Below are 24799 nucleotides of genomic sequence, written 5' to 3'. Positions count from 1 at the left end.
ATCCGTGGTAATTTTCGGGATAACGATGGCGTAAACAATCGATGGAATCATTTTTCCCTTCAAAAGCGTTTTCCTTATTATTAGGGTTTTTTGTTACTTCGCAGAAAGCCCTGATGGTATTTTCGTGATTATTATCATTACGTCATAATATTTATTATTACATCATATATCATCTTTTTCCACACTATTTTCGGTGCATAGTGCATAGTCTTCCTTACCTAAATAGCTTTGCTGCTTTGTCCGATACCATCCGTAGACTATCCTTGAGACCTACTCCATCCGTGTTTTGATGAATCACCGTTACAAAAGCAGTGTCGAGCCGTAAACATATTAAAGCAGGTCCCATTTTTCTAATGAATTGACGTGTTTTTTCTACGTCGTAAAACTGGTAATCCGCCACTGCGATGATCAAATAATCAAGTTTGAATAAGATATGATTTATTACTCCCAGTGCGGATATTCCAGCCCCTGGTTTCAAACAGTAGTTTCAAAATTAATCTTCTTTTCCTGCAGTACACTGTCCATCCTATATTCTTAACTTAAAACTACACCGACAGAAATCTAGTATTGCTGCGAATGCCTGAACAATAGAAAAATCACCTGTCGCCCAAGTGACAGTGAATATTGATGATTTTCATCGAGGAGCAAAATAGTCAAACAAAACGAACGCGTTGGAGGAGTGAAAAAATAGATAGTATTTACTGAACGAGTTTTATTTCACCACCTGTCTCTACTGGACCTCCGCAAAACTGAAATTTGTAACCCCATGAATCACTCTCGTGAATAGGTGAACAAACAGTATTCACTCCTGATGCTTACTTCATATTGACGAATTTTCGCATAAAATGCCTCATATTGATGGAATCTGCAAAGCGAGCAACGCGTATTAGAGGAGAAAACTAACCATAAAGGTAAGTGTGGCGGTTATAGAGTGAGTAGTAATGTAGAATCTAATAATCTGATGGTGGTTTACAATTTGGTTGTGTGTACATTTGGTGGACGTGTGATTCTGGAACATTTGCATCCATCGTGTGGACTTCTCTGCTCCAGCCCCTCCGTGGTATTGACTTTATCGCAGCATTGAACGAATTTATTTTAATCGCATCAATAATGATTTAAACATAAGCATACAAACAAAAGAAGAAGAACATTCAAAGGACAGTTCAATACATTTCTGTCCAAGCAATCACCTGAAGAGAGAGTCTTAGATAATTACATACCTATTGACAAGGCGATATCCACATTCACAATCCTTTAGATATATTTCAGAGATTATTTTATCCAACAGATTGTAGGAAATACAAGAATATTAGCATTATAATGTACATGTTGTTTTGAATCATTGCAGACGCTGAAAATTGGTTTTATCCGTGCAGAAAATTTGTCTGTTTTCGTTTATTCAAGCAAAATGATAGGTAAGTATGGACTAATTACTCTTTTTGATTTTACTTTTCTGGAAGACATAATATTCTCCCCACTAGATCTCTGGTTTCACAGATTGTAAAAAATTCCTAACAATCAGAAAGTAGATGATCCTTGTTCTGTGTGTATCTCTGCGCGACTTCGAAACCATCCCCGAAATTACTTCGCGACAGGTCAAGGATTTCAAATATATAACCGCACGTCAAATGCGATGTCCTCTTTTAAGTCGGGTGAATATACAGGGATATGTATATATGATTCAAAGAACACGATGCATTTAAGAATCTCGAAGAAATTGTGTTTAACTCGGTCGTCATTAGGTAATTTTTCATTGATTTAAGAAAATATGGTACTGATCAAATTGTTATATTTCGAGGATGGAAACATTTTGGAAACCGGAAATATGGAATTAGATGTAACGTTTGCACGTTGCCATACCGTCTCGTGTACGTGTTAATTTTACTTGTAGGTGGACTTGTAAAATTGGTTTTACCGATTATTGCGATAATGGCGTCAGTCTGGGCGAAGGCTGTAGCTGAAGAGCAAGATGGAGAAGAGAGAGTGGCTCGGGGTTTTTGTGATACATTCTCCAAAGTCTGCTCAGGAGATGTGTCCTAGAACTTTCTTGATATTGCACCACAATCACGTGTTGATTAATTCCTCAAAGAAAGGAGGAAATAAAAATGTATATGAAACAATAGGTTTATATTTAATAATCGAAAATATTTACCTCGTTTCCAATTAGTCGGGACTGTCGTTCTAACTGCCACGATTTTCACATTATCGCTAGAATTCGAACCCAGGCATCCCCGGAATGCAAGCCAGGTGTGCTCGAGGAATTATAATGTAAGTTCCTCAAACACGTGGACTGATTTAAAAAACGATCCAATCGTGGTCGTATAAACAATAAACTATAGTTTATACATCCATGGTCCAACCTACGAGCAATTATCTTAAATAGATAATTGCTCGAAGGTCCAACCATAGACTCTAAAACAGAAACGTCTATGGCCCACAACCATGGACTCTTAACTGTGAGAGTCCATGGCTCCCTGCACTAAAATCAGATATAAACCTGGCCAAATACTCTGGAAAGTGTAGGATTAACCAATCTGATTTACATTCTTTACATCATTTTATTTTCATATATCAAATTATTAACTTATAGCTTATTTTCTCAAATTTTAATAGCAATTCTATTTCTCTTACTATGTATGATATTGTACTAACTTTAAAATCACAAAAGTTACATGTAAGGTATTTATAAGTCTTTGTATATGATCCATTTCCACTACAGCTGATTCATACAATTTGCATCAATGGAAAAATAACAAAAATACACAAAGAGTTGTAAACTTTGATCCATAAAACACCGAAAAAAGGACTAGTCTGAAAGTCTAAGATTATGAATTTGACAATTCATGAGGTCAATATAACCGACACTTTGTTATATTTCATGAAATATGAATCTATCATCGTCAACTTTTCAAATGACATCGAGATTGAGGACATCTTAATTATCAAGAAAAAACATGGAAAGCGTAAGGTTAACTTATTAATCTTAGTTATCACTAGAAAACTAAAAACATTGCCAAATTTTCCTCGTCTTTACGAGATTTCTTCAAACATTATCAACTACTTTTTCACAAATTTTACATTTGAAACAAAGCAGGGTCTGATTTAAACACTAGTCAAATTGCCCGGGACAAGTATATTTTCATTAGGGCATGAAGGTTATCATAATCACTCATCCACCGGGCTTGTGGAATTCTATGTCTCAAAGCTTCTATCCCACTCGATGCAAGGGATTATTGTGTCACAATCGGACTATTCATGTAGAGCAATTTGATTTTTGAGGGGGCAAGTGATATTACAAATATGCTTGCCCCAAGGTCAAGTGGCATTTATTCCTCAGATCAAACCCAGCAAACTATTATAAAGGTTTTTCTTCGTGAAAATTTAAGATAAATCAAGTATTTTCAAATAAATATGGTTTGATTGACGAAGCTGCAGTAACTTCTTAATTGTTTTATTCAACTTGATAGTAGATATGAATACAACTCTATATAAAGATCAGAAATTCTTCTTGTCCAGATATTACAGGCCCCACACAGACGCGGTTAAACTGATAATCAAAACAAAGCTAGGACAATTGACCAATAAGCACTGTATCCTCAAAGAAACTGCTGCTATTTTCGACAGGCCCTTAATTAAATCAGTATTTTATGAACCACTGAAAAGCACCACAGTGGAATTGTTGCTATAAAACTTACCAACTGAAATGTTTCAACACAATGATGAAAATGTACATCGTTTTATTCACACAACACTGATATCTTAATTGAGGAATCATCATGCAAGTTCCTAATTTCCAAACATGCAAACTGTGTTACAATAACAGTCTCCAGCATAAAAGCATTAAAACTAGAGATGAGACACTCAGATTCACTCTGGAAATCTTGGTATCAATTAATAAGTCTTAGTCTAAGGACAATTATTCTATGCTCTCGCTATTCGATCAGTATTTTATGAACCACTGAAAAGCACCAAAGTGAAATTTTTGCTATAAAACTTAACAACTGAAAAGTTTTAACATGAATGATGAAAATGTACATCGTTTTATTCACGCAACAATAATATCTTAACCGAGGAATCGTCATGCAAGTTCCTAATTTACAAACACGCGAACTGTGTTACAATAACAGTCTCCAACATAAAAGCATTAAAACTAGAGATGAGAAACTCAGATTCACTCTGGAACTCTTAGTATCAATTAATCATTAATTTCACTAGAAAACTAGAATTTTGCCAACTTTGCCTTGTCTCAAAGATTTCCAAACACCTTGACATTACATACTAAGTATTCTGACGTTTTTCCTGGCAGCTTCAACATAATTATACAATCGGTAACTAATCAATAACATCAATAACTTAAGTTTATAGCTGTTTTAAATTCTTTCTAAAAAGCAAAATGTATGTACCAGATTTTAGATAGTAAGTTTACCCATGTACAGTCACAGCAGTGATTGAGCGCGGCTAGTTGAAAGGACGGGTCGATCTTTCATCACAGTTATTCAAAGCATTCTATCATATCAGTTATTTTTTTAAATGTTTTCGATTTAGTTAAGGTTAATGGTTATTTGTTTTGTTCATTACAATAACTGAGTTGCTAGATGCTTTGAAACAGAAAAGATCTCGGGTTTTCGCTATACTTAGGGAAGGTTGTTCGATAAATGAAGAACCTTGTTGATAAATATTTGAAAAAATGCCTTTTCATGTAAATAGAATATAAATTTGTTGTTTGTTTGTATGTTTGCTTGTATTGTTGTTTATTCTATTTATTATTTATTGGTTTTTTTATTTTTTAGACTTAATTTATGTACTTGTAGTTTGTAGTTATGTACTATTTATACTCCTCTATTTACAACTACAGGTATTTTTTCACTGTAAAGTTCTGGGCCCATTTTAAGAAAGCGCTACTGATTCACTGCCACTCCTTAATCATTATACACCCGATTTGAAGCTAAGTGATTATTCACGAGAGCCATCTCGTGATATAGATTTACCCATTACAATAAAAGAAGTTCAAACAGCTATAAACAATGTTAAAACGTTAAAAATTGGTCCTAGCTATAACTTTATGCCTTGTTATTCCTAGCTTTACCTCTCAAATGTAAATAATGGTCTCCTTTCAGATAAAGCTTTAGTTTTCAAGTACGTAGATATGATCATCAAACAGATTGATGGAGGCTTAAATCGAAATCTACGATTCGTTTCATATTTTTCAAAATGGTTACCTTCAAAAATATCAATGCCATCAAATTTGTACATCTACAATTCAGCAAATAGTTAAGAGTTGTACATCAACACTGGCCTAATGTTATGTTCTATGTTTCCTAACTATGTGATATCTACACGGACAAATAGCCACAGTTGACTATGATTAACTATGGTAAGTTGGAAGATTAAACTCATAATTCATGTTGAAACTATATCTCAGTTTAGGAGTTAACTCAACCGACCTACATGTCAAAACTAGGCACTCAACACGACCATTTACCCCTAGTGACTAACTTAACTTGACTTATCTATCAACCATCGATCGAAGACCAATATCTTGAATTAATGGAGCTTAGCTTTTATTCGACTCTCACATTGCATAAACATTATCAAATAGTTTCCTTGAAAACACTATATCATCAATCAGACTGGTTTGAAAAAGGTGGTAAGCAAAAAAATCAATACATTACTACAGAAGTCCGCCATTGTCTCGCCGCTCCTGCATTTCAGTGTTTAACATGCACTATTATCTATGCTGCTCCTAATAAGATAGTATAGTCTTTGCTGCTTTTAAAACAGTGTTTATCCTGAATCAGTGTTTATGAGATAATCCATTAGCTTTGTCGCTTGAATCAGTGTTTATAAGATTCACTATTGTCTCTGCTGCACCTGATATTTAATGTTTTATAGAAATCAACCGCCTATTGTAGAAGAATCCATCATTGAGTGATAAATCCGTTGCTGGTTCCTCAACTTTTCATCTGGGCTTCTGCAGTTTTCATCAGCAAATGGGTCGATCAGTATTCATCTACTTGTGAGTGTCTTCTTCAGGCCAATTTTTCCGAGATGTAGTATGGCTGAAACAAAGTGAAGAAAGCAAAACATTTCAGAGCAGATTTCTCATAATTTACGTGTTTTTCACAAAGTAGAATTCATTGACGTCAATTGCTGATTTAAACCCCAATAATAAATTGCAGTAGTAGGGACTAGTTCATCATTGTTTAAGACTAGTGAAGATAAAAGTTCAGCCATGTGGACCGGTTAATAGATTTTGATGATAGCCACTTATGAAATGATATTCATATGAGGACTGAAATTTCTATATACAGGTAATTTCATGTATATCAACTAACCTTTAAAGATTGCTGGGTTCAGTTCTGGCCTTTTCTGTGCACCGTTCCAGTTTGAAGATTTTGGACGAGTAGTTGATCTCAAGCTGGGCTTTTTCTTATAGTTAAAATTCAGCTGCAATGATTAAAAGAAGATATCCTGTAATGACAAAATATTTCATTTAGAATTTATCATAATAATTTCCATAAAAAATCACCTTACATTTCAAGTTTGCTGGATTCAGTATCGGTTAGAACAATTGGTTGATGCAATTGGTTGATGCATTCGATTCAAGCTTGAATTGTTCAGTGGGTGGAGCTTATCTGTAGATATTTGATGAGTCGTTGATTTAAAGCTGGGCAGTTTCATACAGATAGGATTTAGCAGAAATGAACAAAGATATCCTGTAATGAAAAAATATTTCATTTAGAATTTATCAAAATAATTTCATGTATATCAAGTTACCTTTTATGATTGCTTGGTTATCGGCGATTATCCTATTAGTTTGTTAGTTAGTTGGCCTCATCTGTGCACTGTTCCAGTTGGTCGATTTTGGACGAGTAGTTGATCTCAAGCTGGGTTTTTCTTATAGTTGAAATTTAGCAAAGAAGATATCCTGTAATGACAAAATATTTCATTTAGAATTTATCGAAATAATTTCATTTTAATGATTGCTTGGTTCGTTATAGGCGTGGATCATCTTAAGTTTGTTGGATGATAAGTTGGATTCTAGTTGGCCTCATCTGTGCGCTGTTCCAGTTGGTCGATTTTGGATGAGTAGTTGATCTCAAACTGGGTTTTTCTCATAGTTGAAATTTAGCTGCAATGATTAAAAGAAGACATCCTGTAATGACAAAATAATTCATTTAGAATTTATCGAAATAATTTCATGTATATCAAGTTACCTTTTATGATTGCTTGGGTCATTATCGGCGTGGATCATCTTAAGTTTGTTGGTAAATAAGTTGGATTCTAGTTGGCCTCATCTGTGCTCTGTTCCAGTTTGTAGATTTTGGATGAGTAGTCGATCTCAAGCTGGGTTTTTTTCTTATAGTTGAAATTTAGCTGCAATGATTAAAAGAAGATATCCTGTAATGACAAAATATTTCATTTAGAATTTATCATAATAATTTCCATAGATAATATACCTAGAATAGCCTACTCGGTTATATTCGTAACACCGAACAAATTATAAGTGAACATACGATATCTAGTGGAATGAAATGCTCGCCATTTTGTTTTGGGTTCCACATTGGGTTTTCCCAATGGGCTTTCCCAATTACATCAGAAGTTCCCGGAATTCCCCGTATATCCAACAAACAGCCAATCACATTCAATGTAGCTCAGGTGATGAGGTCAACTCAGATAAATAGAAGCGAGAAAATTTAGGGGGTTTATAAAGTGAGGACCCGTAGGTCGAAAAGTACATCGAGATGAGTCGCACAAAAAACGGCAACACTTCCACGAAGGATTGAACTTTTATATATTTCAATTCCAAATATGCAAATTCTCATATATGAAAACGTGCCATTACTCAGTGCTAAAAAGCAGGGTTTTTATAAATCAACACTATTGGTTCAACAGCCAATGTTTGTGCCTTGTTGACACACCGGTACTCTATTAATTTTCAATGAAAACTGCTTCTCCAGACCATTTGCATAGGCAAACCTACGATTCCCCAAAAATCAACTAAAATTTCAAGTTTGCTGGGTTCAGTATCGGTTAAAATGTTCTAAGTTCGTATCAAATATCAAATCACCTTTTATGATGGCTGGGTTCATTATCGGAGGATCTCCTAAGTTGGTTGGTTGAGTTTCATCCAAATTGGCCCCTTCTGTGCACTGTTCTCTAATCGGCAGATCTTAGTTGATGAGCTCTCGTTCGACTTTTTGAGTTGGTGTCCCTTACGATCGTGACACACCTGCCAGGAGCGAAACAGGCGGGAATCGAAGTACAGATATAGTTGTGTGATCGTCGGTCGATTTTACATAATTTTTTTTTCGATAATTTTACAATATTTGGTCTTTTTTTTCATGTAGTCCAAAAGTTTACAAGGTGGAAGATAATTTTGTCTAATTCTTTTTTTCGAAATCGAAGTACAGATATAGTTGTGTGATCGTCGATCGATTTTACTTAATCTTTTTTCAAAATCGAAGTACTTCTTTGTCTTCTTGGGTTTCGTCGAAGCTGAAATTGAGAAAAAGAAAAATATTTTGTAGTCACACATTTCTTCATCATTAATCCTAATTTACATGGGTATCAACTAAACTTTCAAGATTGCCGAGTTCAGTATTTTTTTCGGCATCTTCTGTAGTCGCCTTCTAGCATCTTTTTCTTCAACTTCTTGGGAGTCCTGAAATGAAAAAAAAAAAAGAAGACCGATGAAAACCTGGTACGGAACAAAACTAATGTTCGAAAGCTTTTCAGCTCTCCGTCGCCGGTCACACGCCGAGAACACCAGACAATGAGCCAGCCAGGAATATACTGCCCTCTACATGCCCTCATTCAGAACACGAAAACCAGAATGACAACGCCTCACATTCCCCATCTAACTGCAGGATGTACTGGGCGACGTCAGTAACTGACACACCTGTAAAATTGCTCGAAACACAAATAGCGCAGTACAACCAGCTTGACCGGGTTGAGATTCAGGATCTCAACTAGCACTCAAAGGCGTGACAAGAGACTTCATCCACTGACCGAGGTAGTCACAAGGACTCAATGAAACTAGCACTCACAAGCCGACAAGAGACTTCATCTCTGCTCGAGGTTGTCACAAGGACACAATGAAAACTAGCACTCAAACTAGAAATCAAAGGGCGTGACAGTAGAATCATCCCTCAGCCGACTCAGAATACCAGAAACAAAGGGCGTGACAGTAGAATCATCCCTCATCCGAGTGGTCACAAGGACCAATGAATGCTAGTGGCGTGACAATCCAGTATAACCACTCCATTTGTATCCCGCGCAATCCCACAGATATGCCCGTCATTGACATCACTCAGCACACTTTGTAGACAGGTGGGGGCAGTGAGGCCTCGTCGTCCTGGTTTTTGTGTTCCGTATGAGGGCGTGTAGAGGGCAGAATTTCCTGATCGACTCTTTGTCTGACATCCTCGACACATGACCAGCGAAGGAGAGCTGACGCTTTCGGACATTAGTTTTGTTCCAGCAAACGTTGAAATTCGACAGAGAAATCGGCCCTGAAAAATAAAACGGGTTAATTGCTGAAAAATAGAACGGATTAATAAACACGGAACAGTACAGGACAGCATGGAGACGAACAGTAACACATAAAACATAAAGACGTCGTTCCTCAGGAAGCAAGAACAGGAGCAGGAACGAGAGCGCAGCGAAAATCGCCAGGAGGAGAATCCACGGTAGCATAGTGTGAGTGTGCAGAGGTGAATGGGCTATGCTTGTGTACACCGTGGTAAGCCGGTGACGTATTCAATAGCCGAATAAATGATATGAACAACTCGGAATAGCCGCAATTGTGTCTTGTGTCTCTATTGTTGAATGGATTTACATTGAGAGCGTAAAGAAGTCGAATGAAAAGGTTCTACTGCCGGGTTGAATGGGTTGAATACACACCAGTAGCCAGCTGAACAATATGGTGGAACTTTAATAAGGCCATAAAAATAAATTTCTTACCATGGATATAGTTAATCTTAAGTTACTTTAAAACAATAATTTTGAACGAGACCTCACACGGCAGCTCGCGCCATTGTGCAGAGCTTCTCGAGACCTGTGGTGGTGACAGGTCTGCATTATTAAACTGATGAAATGAAGGAAAACTTTAATTATTTTTGGTCTCATTATAGTAATGAGTATAATATCAATGGCTTACCATAGATAGATTAAATCTTAAGTAAGGTACAAAACAATAATTTTGAAGCGAGACCTCACACGGCAGCTCGCGCCATTTTGCAGAATTTCTCGCGACCTGTACTGACAGGTCTGCATTAAAAATGATATAAGAAAAAAAACTTTTTGCTTTAAATTTTGCTTTAAATTGACGAGTTGATTTAAAATCAGTGTCAATAAAAAATCAGTCTCTATATTGCATTTGGCTCTTTTACATGTTCATCATAATATAAATAGTGAGACTTCAGGACAGTGAGGAGTGATGCCGGCGAACTGTGATAGTGAGCAGATATTTTTCAGTGTCTTATTGCGGAAACGAAGACCTCGATTCAGCTATCGAAAATATTCTCTTACTTCTAGCCTACATTAATTAGTTCATCTATGCCTGAAACTTACATACTTATTTAACACATAATATTTTCTTCTTATAAATCAACCTTTCAAATGAATTATTAGTCAGAACATTTTCCTTATCGTTATTGTTGAATCATTTTCGATATTTACGACGGATCAGAATATTCATTCAACTCAAAATGTTCTTCCATTCGTCTAGCACATGCCTAGATAATTCGCCGTTTCGTCATACATTGTTGTGAGTTTGGGTTTTTTCGAGACCTGACATGATAGGTAAGACCTGTCATGTCAGGTCTTGAGACCTGACATGACAGGTTCTGGAAACTCTGCAGACAGACATCATTCGAAGGCATCATACTGGCCCATCATACTCTACTTCCTCATAGATAGGCTACAAGAATTTTGCAAGTATTAAAAGCTAGATTTTTTTGTAACATCGCGATATTGGCAATGAAAAAATAGCATTTTATCCGGTGCGAAGGCCGAAGCGCGGGCAGCTTTGTTAGCTTTCTTATAGTTACACTGTGTCTCTAACTTACTACACTAATTAATAAATAAAAGGTAGAGTTAGTCAGTTTTATGGAAGCCCTGAGACGACATCTTGAGTTAATGAGTTCCGAGTTCATAACATCCTGAGTTCTCAAGTTCATGAGTTCGTGAGTTCGTTTAATGACAAAAAGCCTACGATAGGCCTACTGAAACATCGAACGTAAACACGATGTTCTATAATGAAAGACCATCGTCTCAGGCTAAGACTACACTGAATAACCAGCTATTAATGGGAGAAGGGCGCCTCCATTCTGCTTCTGGCAGGCAGCTCGGGTGGCTCCGATTTTCTGTGCGCAGGCTAGTGGGGAGGGTGACTCCGATTAACCGATGACTCTCGATGTGTCTGCTCGGGTTTTTAATGATTAAAAAGATAACAAACGCTCATTTAGATATTTTCAAACATCTATTAATTTTCTATAAACCATCAAGAAAGCTGATGGCTGATGATAGACTGGTTGCCGGTCGACCTTCAGTTGACTGCCAGTGCAGAATTGGACACAGTCAACCAGTCTAGGTGATGCGGGACATTATCTGTGTAGTTAATTCATGACGTAAAAGGATTTAACATCCTTATATGATAGGATTCTTTATGTCGCATAATTTCATAGAGTCGTGCATGCCCAAATAAACTCGAAATCTCATAAACTCAGGAAGTTATGAACTGGGGAACCCAAGATGTCGTCTCAGGGCTTCCATACAGTTTTGAACTGTTGGTGGTAAGCTATTATACACATGACACAACGGATGCTTGTGATTTGTGAAAATATCCAATCGTGAAACTATTATACCACAGACAATTTACTAACTATATTAGCCTCTACTCTAGGGCCTAGAAGGATGGGCTTTCCACAGGCCTGACGGCCTGACACAAAAAAGTTTTTGACCCCAATATATCAGTGGCCTTGCGCTTTATAATAAGCGAGGGAGCCAAACTCCTTGATATGTATACATATCAAGAAGGAGTTTGGCATACGTATGTCATATCAACAGTTCGTAAGTTCATTAGTAGTCCAGGCCTTCGAGTAAGATAACTCTAAAAAGTGATGATAACGAAATTTCTGCGCTAGACCGAGTAGCTTGAGAAAGATTTGAATGCCTTTAAGATCGCTAAATCGTGCGATTGATCGAAAAAAATCGGCAAAAGTCCACCTGTACTGCACCAGCCTGGAAGTAAGACCATGATTTTTGAAAACAAACGGTACTTTCGACCGGTAATTCTGAACCAATTTTTACGAACGACGTCACTCAGCGGCTGAAATGATGTTAGTTGACCTGTTGTGTTGCTTTCTGAACGCCAAGTTTTTCCTATATGGTTCATGCAACACGCGCCCACTCGTTGATTTATACAGAAAGGCAGGAAACGCTCCCATCTCCGTATTGCTTGAATCTACCTGCAAATTACTGACTAAACCATCCCTGATTGATGATTCTTCGATCATTTGGTTTTGCAATTACGACTGCTGATAACTAAAATCGTAGATCTGAACCTTTTAGCAATTTATTTCATAGGGGAAAAAATGGATCTTCGTAAAGTAAAAGATACAGACAAATTGGACCTTTGCCGAAAATACTACCTGGGTAAGTCAGGCCCGACTTGAATGAAAAAATTGAATGCACCATTTGCTAATTCGAGTAGAGGGAAGTTTGTATTATGAATTACCGGTGTAGTGGCAGTTGCTATATTTACGTTGCTAAACCCCAATCGCCATAACCTCAGTCACTAGTCTGAATACCAGATGATGTTGCAGTCCCTAATAACAGTGTCTGACGCTTACCGGTATGTTGTTTTTTTTGGTGAATAGTCGAATGCTCAGAGTTACTAAAAATACTAATAATTACCTAAGATTATAAATTTATGCCAAAACTACAGTAAACGTCCATTGGATTACAGAACAGTCAGTTTGATGTGGCTTGATGTATTAAGGGCTGAAATAGATGCTCAAAGCTTTTCATTCAAAGTGGAGGACGAAAATGAAGCTTATGCAATTTCGCCCTAGGTGGTGTTAGGGGAACAACAACGGTTAGATACTTAGACTATCACATCACTTGAATATGGGCTTCTATTATGAAAAAATGATCGATAGCGACATGTATTCTTGTTCTCCATCATCTGCCATCTGCCTATGAAATCAGTGAAGATACAAAAACAAATTGACCCATGATCCAATGTGCACCCCGCATCTATCTACACTACACAGAAAGCCAGGAAACCATCCTATCTATCTCCGTAATGCTTAGCTGAAGTTACGAAATAACAGCTGACATCGCCTGTGCCATAACTGACTTACTCCTGTTGTGTAATTTTTGTGGGACTTGATGTAATCTGACCTTTACCCATTCCTTAAAATATATTTGCTATGTACGCTTGTGACTAAACGCTTGGAAAAAAGAGACGTCAAGCTTGAAAAATTGGTGTGAATATTTTCATAGGTTTTCTTCTTATTGTGTTTTTAGGAGGATTTGCGTTGTTGCCGTTCCTATGGTTCGTCAACTCGGTGTGGTTTTTCCGCGAGGCTTTCAGGCGCCCGCCGTTTGAACAACAAGCAGAGATTAAAACCTGTAAGGATCAGATAGATCATCGATAAAGTGCTAAAAACAATTTTTCAATCAAGACGTTTCAGAAACTAAACCTGAACGGGCTCGAACCCTTGAACTCTGGGTTGACATCGTGACAAGTGACTCGGCCCCAGTGCCTCTACTGAGTTAACGCTCAGAACTGTCGAACTGAGTTCATGGCCAATTTCAAAGTTAACTCTTACTCTCGGCCATTTGCATATTCGAGGCTGAGATTTTAGAACCAGTCGAAGCCCTAGTTTCTAGTTCTTAGTTCCATAACTAATCTAAATACGTCACTACCAGTCATACAACTTAAGACCGATTTTTTATTTAAATCTCGCCAGTGCAACTTGCGTCTGATGTAAACTGGATGATCAGTCTCAAAATGTTACCACAGTTTTGAGTGAAAACTGCCGTATAAAAGCAGACAATTAAGCATTGTCCTGTGTGCATGTAGCTGAGAAATGATAGTAGATTATTTGTTTTTTTTTTCAGATGTGATACGTTCGATGATCGGGACTTGTATTTGGATCGCTATCATAACAACGTGGGTTTCGATATTCCAGCTGCATAGAGCTTCGTGGGGCGCGACGGCTGACTATATCTCATTCATAATCCCGAAAGGAATTCTATAGATCGAGGAATAATTGTTATAAATGTTTTTGTATTCCTGAACGATGTATATTCTCGTAATGGAATCGATTTAGGATAGATTTAGATCATTTTCGATATGGCCGACGACGAGGACGTCGTTTTCGCGAATTCGCCGCTTTACGAGCATTTGAAAGATATCGGGTTTTCCGACTTCGATATTCGGCCGGTTGAGAAAGAAAAAGTCGTAAGCGCGGTTGAAACTTCGCGATTGGAATCGCGCTATTCGGAATTGTGTTCGCGCGTGGTGAATAAAGTGAAGGCCGCTGTAGTTTCCGTCGTATTTCCAGGCGGCGGTGAAGATGTCGCTCTTCACGAAGAGAAGTCAACGGCTGTAAAATTACGCGATAGTAAGATACTTTTAGAAGATGATTACGTTATGTTAGAGCGATTCTTAGAAGGCGACGATAATTCGAATAAACCGTTGATTTCAAAACCGAAATTATCTCTCAGGCGTAGATTTATAATGATCGTAATTGTATTGGTTCTCGCGTCCGTTGTCCAAAATGTGTTTCTCGGGCAATCGTGCGCTTATTTATACTCATATTGGCTTGTAACGGCGCTTTTGATAATATGTCCGACGATTTTCGTCACGCGTCGTCGTTCGCGGGCTGCGAATGGAGGCCGTTTCGCATGTATCTCGCTTTACATCGACGCGATGGAAGAACTGCTGTACGACATGAAGCGTTCGCTGCGACTCGTGCAGGAGTCGGAACTGATCGCGCGCGGTTACACACTTGTCACGGCGAAATCGCCGGTCGCGCGACTCGAAAGCGTCGTTCGCGGCCGCGCGTGTCGTCAATGCCCGCAACTGCGCGAGGCCGTGTTCGTAAACACGCGCGAGTGCGTGCTAGCGCATCGTAAACAGACGCGCGACATCGTGCGAAACGTCGCTCTATTACCGGAACTGGATAACGTTTCGCAGTATATCTGCGAGATTCCTTTAGACGACTACGGCGAATGTTTACGGCCTGATTTCGACGGCCGCTTCGATGATTCGACTGACGATTACTCGATGCCGGCGATCAAAGCTATGTATCACGTGTGTTTGATTCAGTGTTCGGAGTTCGTGCGTCGACTCGCGATGAGCTTCGTCGTCGACGCACGGTCGCAACATGCACCGTTGTCTTGCGTTGAAATCGACGCGGTTACGACAAGCATAAGCGCGTTATTGGCCGTCACGTTGCCGGCTCGAGATTCGATGAAGCGTAGCTATAATTTTCATAAATGCGCCGTCTTGGAACCGAAAACATCGCCGACGCTACCGAAGAAGAGTGTTGTCGTCGACGAAGGTGACGCGCCGATGGAAGCCGTTCGGGTGGCCGTACACAGTTTAGAGTTGCATCTTTTAGGCGCTTTGAAACGCGTGCGAGACTTCGATAGCGAAATCGTCAATTTCGCCGACGACGAACGAACGATGCTCGGGGAGTATGAACTGATCAAACGCGAGTTAGAATCGAGCGCGAATTGTTGGGAAGAAGGGGAGAATCGCATCAAAAAACGATTTCACCCTCGTGAGGTGGAAAAACTCGTCGAACAACCAGCCGTGATCGTTCCGAGCACTTGTGAACAGGTACCAGTTCCGATATTCGATATGGGCGATCCTGTAATCGAAGACGAAATGTTCGAACTGATCACCGACGGTAAATCGCACGTACGGCCGCTTGAAAACGGCGAATTCACCGACGTGGTCTCGTGGGAGTTAGAGTTGGCGAAGAAAAAAGAACGAACCGAGGCCGTTCGCGTTTTGAAAGAACTGAAGTGCGTTATTTCGCCGAGGGCAAACGAACTTTTAGAGCGCGAACAGAAAGCGTTGGACGTCTGGCGTAAACGCGTCGGTTTAGACGAGGTAAACGGAAGCGGTGGAAATGACGATAATGAAGATAAGAACGATCTGCTGAAGACTATTAGCGATTCGCGAAAAATCGAAAACGGCGAAGTCTTGGAAAGTGACTCGGCATTAATGGAGACCGGCGTGGAAGATCGAACGAAGTATAAACCTAAAGATTGGGAATATAGCGACGACGAGATCGATGAAACGACCGGGGAGTACGTGTGGTCCGATCGCGGAGATAATAAACACGAGATAACGCTTCCCGATCCGGCTCGCGGTAGTCTCGTCGACCGGATCGGCGCCGGCGGTGGTGCTTCGTTTGCATTTACGGCGAATATCGCCGCAATGGCCGCCGCTCGTTCACAGGGGTTGACACAAGATACTTTTGGAGATAGCAGTGACGATGATGATGATAACGATGATTGTATTCGGGACTAAATGATTAATCAAGGTTGAAATTAATTTCATGAATATTAAAGGTTCCAATGTAGATTTATGTATAAAATCGATTACCTTAATGTTCACATATAAAGAGCTCATGTATGCTTCGTATATGAAATATACTCAATATTATTGCATAATCCGTCTTGAAATTACTTCTCTAGGGTTGAGACCTGCCAACTTTTGCTCATGTCCCCATTGTTAGGATCTGTTTGTAGTGGTAAGGCTTAAGCCCTAAAGAAAACCCTTTCAATTGCTTGGCTCTTGATTATTTAATCAACATTGTGTATCCACAAAATCAAATGATGTGACAAATATCCAGAAAAGTATCACTTTTTTGTGAAAAAGTAAGCACAAATTAGGGCCCTCAGGTTTTGCCAAAAGGTAGCGCTGAAGTAGCATTAATAGACTTGACTACTAACCATGTTTGAGTACAGAAATGTGAACGGTGGTACCGAGGAGGAAAACTCAATAATTGATGATTAGTCAACCCCCGATATACCACCCACATCAGTGATTAAGGGTTTTGGTCGTATGGAGAGTGGTGGTGCTTTGTGTGTATTTCAGTTCAAACAGTTCCAGCCTGACGTTTCATTCTTAGAATAATCCTGGAATAAGGCAGGAAAAATCCAGTCCTGGAATAAGGCAGGATTGGCGGTATGTAGGGTTTCAATATTATTGAACATTTCATATACAGAGAACTTCCTATCGACCAACAAGTTCTTTTCAATTTACTGTTTGACTTCTTTTGAATCCTCATTCCTTCGCTAAGCATAAAACATCAAACCGTCATCCCAAATACATGTACATATATTACAACTTCAATGAGTTTGAGCTACTCTGTCGACGCAATGGTTATGAAAGGAACAATTTCTCTAGATTGGAGGTATAACTTATATTCTTCAGAAAAAATAAATTGATCTTATTACAAAAACATCGCATTGATACATGTGTCCTTTTACAACATAATCCGAATAAACAAAATGAATAAATCGACTCTTCTGGGCGAAACATTAAGCACATCTGATTACAGAGTTTTTATGTTTAATTATATAATATTTGAAGTTCAATTTCACTTTAGATTCAAAGACGCCATTTTCTCAGCTGTATCTAAAATGAAGAAACTGAATTTAAAATTCTGATATAGTTTAACTATTGAAACGAAGAAGGAATCTGGAATGACAATATTCAGACATTAAATGGGTGCTCAATAATCTTTTCACGACCAATGGCCAAAAACTGGAGCTGTTTTTCCATGTCATGAAGCACGTACCATTGGCGTTCGCCGGTAAGATATTAGGTTGTTGGGCGGATAAACTTGGCGTTGACATCCGCGACATATTCCAAGATCCCCGGCCAATTCCACGAGGCACTAGAAAAGCAAATAAAGCAATTGATGAAGTAAACCTTGCCTACATGAGTCTTACACTGATGTGGTATATAGAAAATAACACCAGACACTTACCAGACGCTCCGGCTCCAGGACGAGTCAGCATTTGTCCTAAAACATAACACAAAATTCTAAATATTGCAGTAGAATTAAATTTTAGCAGTAATTCTTTGCTACAGCTCAATTTTCGTATCACCAAGGTGACAAGAATCTATGATCTTACCAGGTCGCCATGAGGTTGGTGGCTGTGGGGCTGAAGATGGTGGGGGAGGGGCCTGACGACCGGCAAATTTTCCAGCACCTCTTCCAATTCCTAGAATAGAAATAAATTAGTTTTATGTTTTTACTCAAGATTCTTCGACATTTGTTCCTAGGTGTCCAGGGAAACAATGTCCACTAGGTGAAATGCTTGACTATCTGACAATATTTCAATATTCCCCTACCCCTGGTGAAGGAATACAGTAATCACTGACGTTGAAACTCACTAAAATCATAGAACCTCACATCAGCTACAATTTTGTAAATGACTGTGGTTAGATAATATATCCTGGTTCCCACAGTTAGATGAATTCGAAATTCCAGAGTATTCTAGGGGATTTTTCAATTTTCCAAAATGGAAATGGGGCCTTGGTAACATTGAACAGATACCATCATCAGGGACATCAACATTTCAATGATGACTGGTTAGTCAAGGAGTATTTCCAGAAAGATCCCTTAAGAAAGTTGCCTTTCGTCAATACTATGCAAAGTATCAAATGAATTTCAACCCAAATATCTCCTAAAAGCAAAATATCAAGACAATCCATTGAAGCGTCATCAAAACTTCCCAAAATTACTAGATTCCGATGGATAGACGAAAAGAGTGAACACAATATATAGCCTGAAACAATCTATGAAATGATGTTAGATCATACCTCCCAGTGCCGGAAAGTCGGAGTCGGTAAGATTCGGAACTGTAGGTTTAACAGTGACTGCCCACGGGAATGCACTTTTTTCAGGCGCGCCAGCTTTCATCGCCTCGGGTTCAGTAGCACCATTGTTTGCGGATGACTGTGGCTTATAACCAGGGGGAAGATTTCTGGGCTGACGAAGTTGTCCAGCTACACCTAATGTTTGAAAAATTTTTTTTGTGCGGTTGTAAATGCCAAGTAACCGGTTCTGTATTCGAGTAAGGAATATGAGTTTTATTTGTTTAACTTACTCGGTTTAGTCGGTCTTCGAACAGACACCGACAACTGCGGTTCATTTTGATCATCTTCCAAATTGGAGTCGCCAAATTCTGGATTCTAGAAATGAAAAATACGAGCTAGGAATGCAAATTATTAGATATATAGACTCTAATAAGAACATCGCTGCCTCTTCAATCCTCCTCCAACATTAACAAATCTACTAGTGATTCTATCAATTGACTTTTGTAGAAAACATACCTGTCAGTAGATGTAATCACTAGTAGGCAATTTGATAATAATAATAATGATAATACGATACCGCTCTCCACCGCGTATTGGAGCAGTTTACATAAATATATCATATTAAACATTGATAACATATTGTTTAAAAAGGTACATTAATGATGTCATAGGGGTCTCAAAAGGCAGCCACCTCTCATGAAAGGGTCCAAAACCGTTTTCACAAATACAGATACTTACTTCGGCTAATCTGTAATCTCGAGCGGCAAACGTAGAATTACTGTCAGATTCTGACTGATTTCCGAATTCCGCCGAATCTCCGGCATTCCGCGGTTTGCGATTTTTGACCGTGCTGAATGAAGTGTGCGTTTGAAATGGATGTTCAGTGGGAGTGATGAGCTGTAACAAGAGTTCGGTGTGAAACATACGGAATCTAAAAACGAACATTCTAGGATCTCTTCCATAAGTATCCTAGTGCAGTACTACAAACAAGTCAGTTGTACCAAAAATGTGAGTATATTGAATTCAAATTTTTATTGAACAGGGTTCTCAATTTTATTTGACTCGTTTTCTCCCAAACTTTTCCCTTTCCATGACTTGATCTCTGCTAGGAATCCAATCAATTAACACAGTCGACATATGTAAGACATAAACAAGTTTGATTTCACGCACCATCTAGCAATCTCAACAAATTTCCCTGATTTTTAGCTTTTTTCAAAATTTTCTGACTTTTTTCATGATTTCCAGGCAAGTGGCCACCAAGTTGAAATAAATTCAGCCGAAGGACAGAATATTGATTGTCATACCGTTGGCCTTGGTGCATCCCATGACTTTTGGGGAAGATGTGTTTTTCCGCTAACTTTGAAATCGTACTTATCAGCCAGACTGTCAGAAAATCCATACCTGTAAATACCGGTATACATACCATCGTTATACATTGTTAGTAAAGCTGATTCCTCTTAATCCAGACTGAATTATTTGTATCTAACTTACGCATAGATCTGACAGTGTCCAAAAGCGCAGTACTTTGATTCATTTTCTTCATGCCATTGGCATCTAAAATGTCAAATCATAAGTAATCACACAGTCCCGACAGATCGGTCATTCCTGAATTCAAGGACTTTTCAAGGAGAAAATTTCAAGAGTATCACTTTTATACCGTATCTCAATTACTGTAGACTCCTCCTAAATCAGTATGATTTATCTCAGAAAACTGTTTATTCGGTGACTTCGTAAGCAAATATAATCTTTAACACTAACTAAACTCGGTTTCCAATTCAGTAACCACCTAAACCATTTAATTTTCGGAGGAATCTGTGTATTATGCCTATGACTACTAGGCCATGTAGGCAAACCCTAAAAACTTTCAAATTGTCAATTTCTCAAAGTTCAAGGAGTTTTCAAAGGACTTTTGGGCATTTTGCTAAAATTCAAGGATATTCGAGGACCTTGAAAACATTTTTGGTTCAGAAGGAGTTTTCAGGGAATCAAGGAGTCGTACGGACCCTGAATCAGACGTTTATTCCAGGCATCGCTTGGAAACGGTTAAGCCTACCGGTGCTGTAATGCCAACTTACACAACGCCTCTCTCGTAATCGTACGCGCTTGACGTGAGTGTATCGTAAACGGACCTCTCCGAGATATTTCTACCGACGTGTGCGTATATATCTATCATCAACGTCTCCAGACAGTAGATCTTCTGCAGATGATTGTAGGTACCCATACGCGTGTGACGGTACAGCCAGTCCATTCCATTCTCAACATCTTCTAACTTATTCGTCTGTTCGAAATACAAATGGTAGCGAAATCATCGTTAACGGCCCGTTGACACCTGCATAGAACAGGGTTCATGGTGTCCATGACCGATCTCATTTTATGTCTTCCAACGACTCTTTTAACTCTAATTCCAGGATTTATATATAATTGTCACGCTTCAATCTTCAAATCTACATTTTCCAGGCATTCTTAGATTTTGAGAGATGTAACAGTGAACTTGTATCTCGGACCTGCAGATGATAACTAATGACTGATGCCATTCAAGGACCAATGATTTATGGATTTTGGAGCCCATTCTAAATGAATTGACCCATCCCCATTTCAAAACTTACAAGAACCTTCAAGGGCTGCTATGAACCCCGATAGAATACCAATGAATATATCTCACCAGACAGTAAAGAGGTGGATATTCTTCCCTTTCTCCATTTGGATTGACGAAGTTCATCATTTCCAACCAAACACCCATATAATCATCTGTCGCTTTGTCAAAGTTTTCAATTGGAATTTTATGAGTTTCTTCACCTGCAATCATTAGAAATACAATGTAAGCGATCTGAAAACGTAGAAAGTTATGTACAAAACACTGAAGCATTATAATCAGAAATTTGAATATTAATTGGTTTAAGAGAAATGCTTCAGTTAAATGCATATTATAGAGGCACAGTCCAAAAAAGGTATTCAATCTAACTGAAGTCGTATTGCTTTTAAACTTACAGTTAAAACATCCACATTTGGGTTTTTTCAGTTACCGGGGTAACATCAAATTCAACTTACTGTTTTGCTTACAAGTGAACCGGTAGCCAAGTGGAATTCCACCTAAAAATAACAATCAATTCCTTTCGGTTCAATTTTTTATTTAGTTTTCATGCCATCCTAGCGTCATTATGACAATGTTTATCTATACCGGTACATGTCAACAGACTTTACAGATAAAACATAAAATATAGAAATGATTATTTCTTATAGATACCGGTACATACAGATGTAGTATATATCGAAAATTATCATTATTATTATTATTAATGTATTTATAGTGCCTGTATCCACAAAAAATGTGATCAAAGACACTTTTGTACCAGTTATGAAAACAGATGCGTTTTCAGACGTCGCCTGAAAATCGCTAAGCTGTCAGATGCTCTAATAGAAATGGGGAGCTTATATAGAAATAGAGAAAATATAGAAATGAAGAGAATCCATATGAAACAGTAGAGTTATGAGAGTATATCATAGCAGTCTGGCTGTCATTTTTAAATACGACTAATGGAAGTATGGGTTTGGCAGAAAAATGATACGTCGTTTCTCCTAATCGGCCGAGTCATTTTGTAAAACGCAATAAAATTTGTAATCAATTCATTTGTACAGGAGCTGGGTGTGTAATGGTTAGCACATGATAGACAACCAGCCGCGACAACTTTTAAGCTCAGCAGAAACGAGAAATCAATTCTTTAAGCCATATACCATGATTACTCAAAATACTTACCCGTATCGATAAACTTCTGGAACTTTTTCATGATTCCTTTTTTCATGCTGTATTGCACGAGGCCGATTTCACATGGCAAATAATCGCCTTCTTCCGTCTTACATAACAATAACACATCGATGAAAAAGAACGATTCGTTGACTAGCGCTGCAAAAACAAAAGAAGAACCAGAAATGTTCATAGATTTTCGAGAATAATCTCGATGAAACACTCGAGCTGAGTTGAAATGATAATACGGTAAAAAACTCACAATTCAAACATCAATAGGCCTATTTGAAATTCAATTTTGATTTTCACTTATATTCACTACTGTAGTATACAATTGCATTCCAGTTTGTTGTATGTATTATCCCCTAGTTTGTATGCGTTCTGATCATTTTATTCTCTTTGTCCTAGATATATATATATTTCCATCCTCCAAAATTCAGCCACAGCATGCAACCCTGCCATACTAGACCGGGTGCACAGGTACATGTAGCACCAATCAAATTGTTTGTCGTATAAGGGGCTGTGTATAAAGTACGTATGAGGGGGGTTAAAATACCTGGAAATCAAGCGTACGTACTTTATGCATGGCACCTAATCGCTGAGGCAACAGTTTCGAATCCCTGTTGAGTGAGGTTGATGTATTTCATAAATTCTCTAATGACTATTAGGATACAATCGAAATGTTGAAATACACGTCTCTAGCTGACAAGAAAAACCTTTTGGACTCCATTTTCTGTGGCTTTTAAACTGTATTTCTCGTAGAATAGAGACAAAAGCAAATTAATCGTAATGATAGGATACCTTTTCCTGGGGGCCATTTCGACTTCACCAAATTTCGTTCCCTCATCTGTCTTTTGGAGAGTTCGTCATCTGGGTTAACACGGTCCTTGAAGAATAATAAAAACTTCACAATTGTTATTCAAACGCGATTTTGCCTCATATAACTTGCAAACAAATTTTGGTTCTTTTGAAAAGTACCGTCCTAAAAATTAACTTACTGCCAAGATATTGCCAACATTGTCCATTCGGTATTTATCGCCTTCACTGCCACGTAGTTTAGCCTTCTCTTCTCGAGCTTTCTGTTCATATTTCTCTTTTTCGTGTTCGGGTAACGCCTTCAAAATATATGGCATCAGAGGTTTATCAATTAGATTCACTTGAGAGTAAGTGACAATATTTCAATTTGCCAAGTACCTGGCGCTCGTATCTTATAGCGCCAGGGGCCCCGACAGTCCGAATACCAGACGATCTACGGATTCCCCTAGAACGTCAAATAAAGGTTATTTCCAGTTTTTTTTCTAATTTGACGCCCTATCAGACAACTACTTGAACTTATTATATCGTATATAACATTTATACCTAGGATTAGACTTGCAATAAATTAACAAAACAAAACATTGACAAATGATAAAAAGTTGACATAGACGAAGCAGCTCTATGCATGCGCAGTGGTTTCCGCCGCATCAATACGGCCACAGGCAAAAGCGAAGCCGTTTCATCCCTTGTTATTTTAATATAGTAAGGTGTCGCGCCCGCTGATACTGATCCTTCACAGCCAATTGTTTATCGGAACTCTATAATAGTGGATAAATAAACAACATCAACAAGAGGTTATTCTGTGATATTTTGAATTTATTTGCAGTTTAAATTAGAGCCATTCTCGCGAGATTATCAACAACCCGGAAGTAAAATCAAAGCCAGTTTACAAGCCCCTGTGTCGTGTGGGGATAATTGTGTGTTCTTTCTTTCTTTCTTACCTTCCAACTGTCACGACAGACTCCAGCTACATCTCGCAAACCATTCGGAAATTTGTGACCTTGCCTTTCTAGTTTTGGTTTCTGTTCCACCATATAATAGTAAAAACTATTTCTCACTTGTTTTTTAGGCATCTTTTTTCTTTTATTTTTGAGTGTATAACAAAATTAATTGAATTGATTACATGCGGTTTACAATACTGATTGTTTGGGTCGTTTACAATACAGATTAGTTGTAGATCACGTATTTTGGCACCGGTAAGAAAGACTCCGATAGACAATTTTGGCTTGTCGATATATTAAGCCCTGAGACGACATTGCCAGTTGCCGATTGCTAGTTGCCAGTTGCGAGTTGAGCGTCAACAACTGTTAACGGGCCCAGTGTAATTAACGTACAGTGTCGTACTCTGGTTTGTTGTCGGCGGCCAGCGCCAGCGG

General features: G+C 38.4%; 3 protein-coding genes and 2 long non-coding RNA genes across 6 annotated transcripts; 2 read left to right on the top strand and 3 right to left on the bottom strand.

Moving 5' to 3' along the window:
* Positions 1–5610: 5610 nt before the first annotated feature.
* LOC141914654 (uncharacterized) lies at positions 5611–6849 on the bottom strand. The gene is made up of 4 exons (XR_012620869.1): positions 6778–6849; positions 6535–6635; positions 6336–6447; positions 5611–6059 (listed from the first exon to the last, which is right to left on the bottom strand). It is a non-coding gene; the product is annotated as an uncharacterized LOC141914654 (long non-coding RNA).
* Positions 6850–7021: 172 nt separating this feature from the next.
* LOC141914653 (uncharacterized) lies at positions 7022–9324 on the bottom strand. The gene is made up of 3 exons (XR_012620868.1): positions 8072–9324; positions 7218–7377; positions 7022–7132 (listed from the first exon to the last, which is right to left on the bottom strand). It is a non-coding gene; the product is annotated as an uncharacterized LOC141914653 (long non-coding RNA).
* Positions 9325–10828: 1504 nt separating this feature from the next.
* On the top strand, positions 10829–14273 carry LOC141914648 (gamma-secretase subunit pen-2-like). Of its 2 annotated transcripts, none has more exons than XM_074805901.1 (4): positions 10829–10937; positions 12592–12660; positions 13537–13641; positions 14134–14273. In XM_074805901.1, exons 1-4 carry the CDS (start codon positions 10841–10843, stop codon positions 14271–14273), a joined length of 411 nt encoding a protein of 136 aa, XP_074662002.1. In that variant the 5' UTR covers positions 10829–10840. The 2 variants fall into 2 exon arrangements, with proteins under 2 accessions (XP_074662002.1, XP_074662003.1); XM_074805902.1 differs by having other exon boundaries at positions 10853–10941.
* Positions 14274–14368: 95 nt separating this feature from the next.
* Positions 14369–16687, top strand: LOC141914647 (vezatin-like). Its single transcript, XM_074805900.1, has one exon. It carries the CDS (start codon positions 14369–14371, stop codon positions 16559–16561), a length of 2193 nt encoding a protein of 730 aa, XP_074662001.1. The 3' UTR covers positions 16562–16687.
* A 766-nt stretch (positions 16688–17453) lies between these two features.
* LOC141914646 (protein maelstrom homolog) lies at positions 17454–24547 on the bottom strand. Its single transcript, XM_074805899.1, has 16 exons — positions 24365–24547; positions 23606–23722; positions 23409–23493; positions 22620–22766; positions 21914–21955; positions 21528–21661; positions 20941–21143; positions 20357–20419; positions 20170–20266; positions 19604–19762; positions 19156–19240; positions 18869–19060; positions 18178–18267; positions 18030–18065; positions 17838–17936; positions 17454–17674 (listed from the first exon to the last, which is right to left on the bottom strand). Exons 1-16 carry the CDS (start codon positions 24494–24496, stop codon positions 17637–17639), a joined length of 1719 nt encoding a protein of 572 aa, XP_074662000.1. The 5' UTR covers positions 24497–24547; the 3' UTR covers positions 17454–17636.
* Positions 24548–24799: the final 252 nt, after the last annotated feature.

Source organism: Tubulanus polymorphus, unplaced genomic scaffold, assembly GCF_964204645.1.
Source record: "Tubulanus polymorphus unplaced genomic scaffold, tnTubPoly1.2 scaffold_65, whole genome shotgun sequence".
In the NCBI taxonomy this organism is placed as follows: domain Eukaryota; kingdom Metazoa; phylum Nemertea; class Palaeonemertea; order Tubulaniformes; family Tubulanidae; genus Tubulanus; species Tubulanus polymorphus.
The sequence above is the reverse complement of the archived record's forward strand: the minus strand, read 5'-3'. Positions and strand labels throughout refer to the sequence as shown.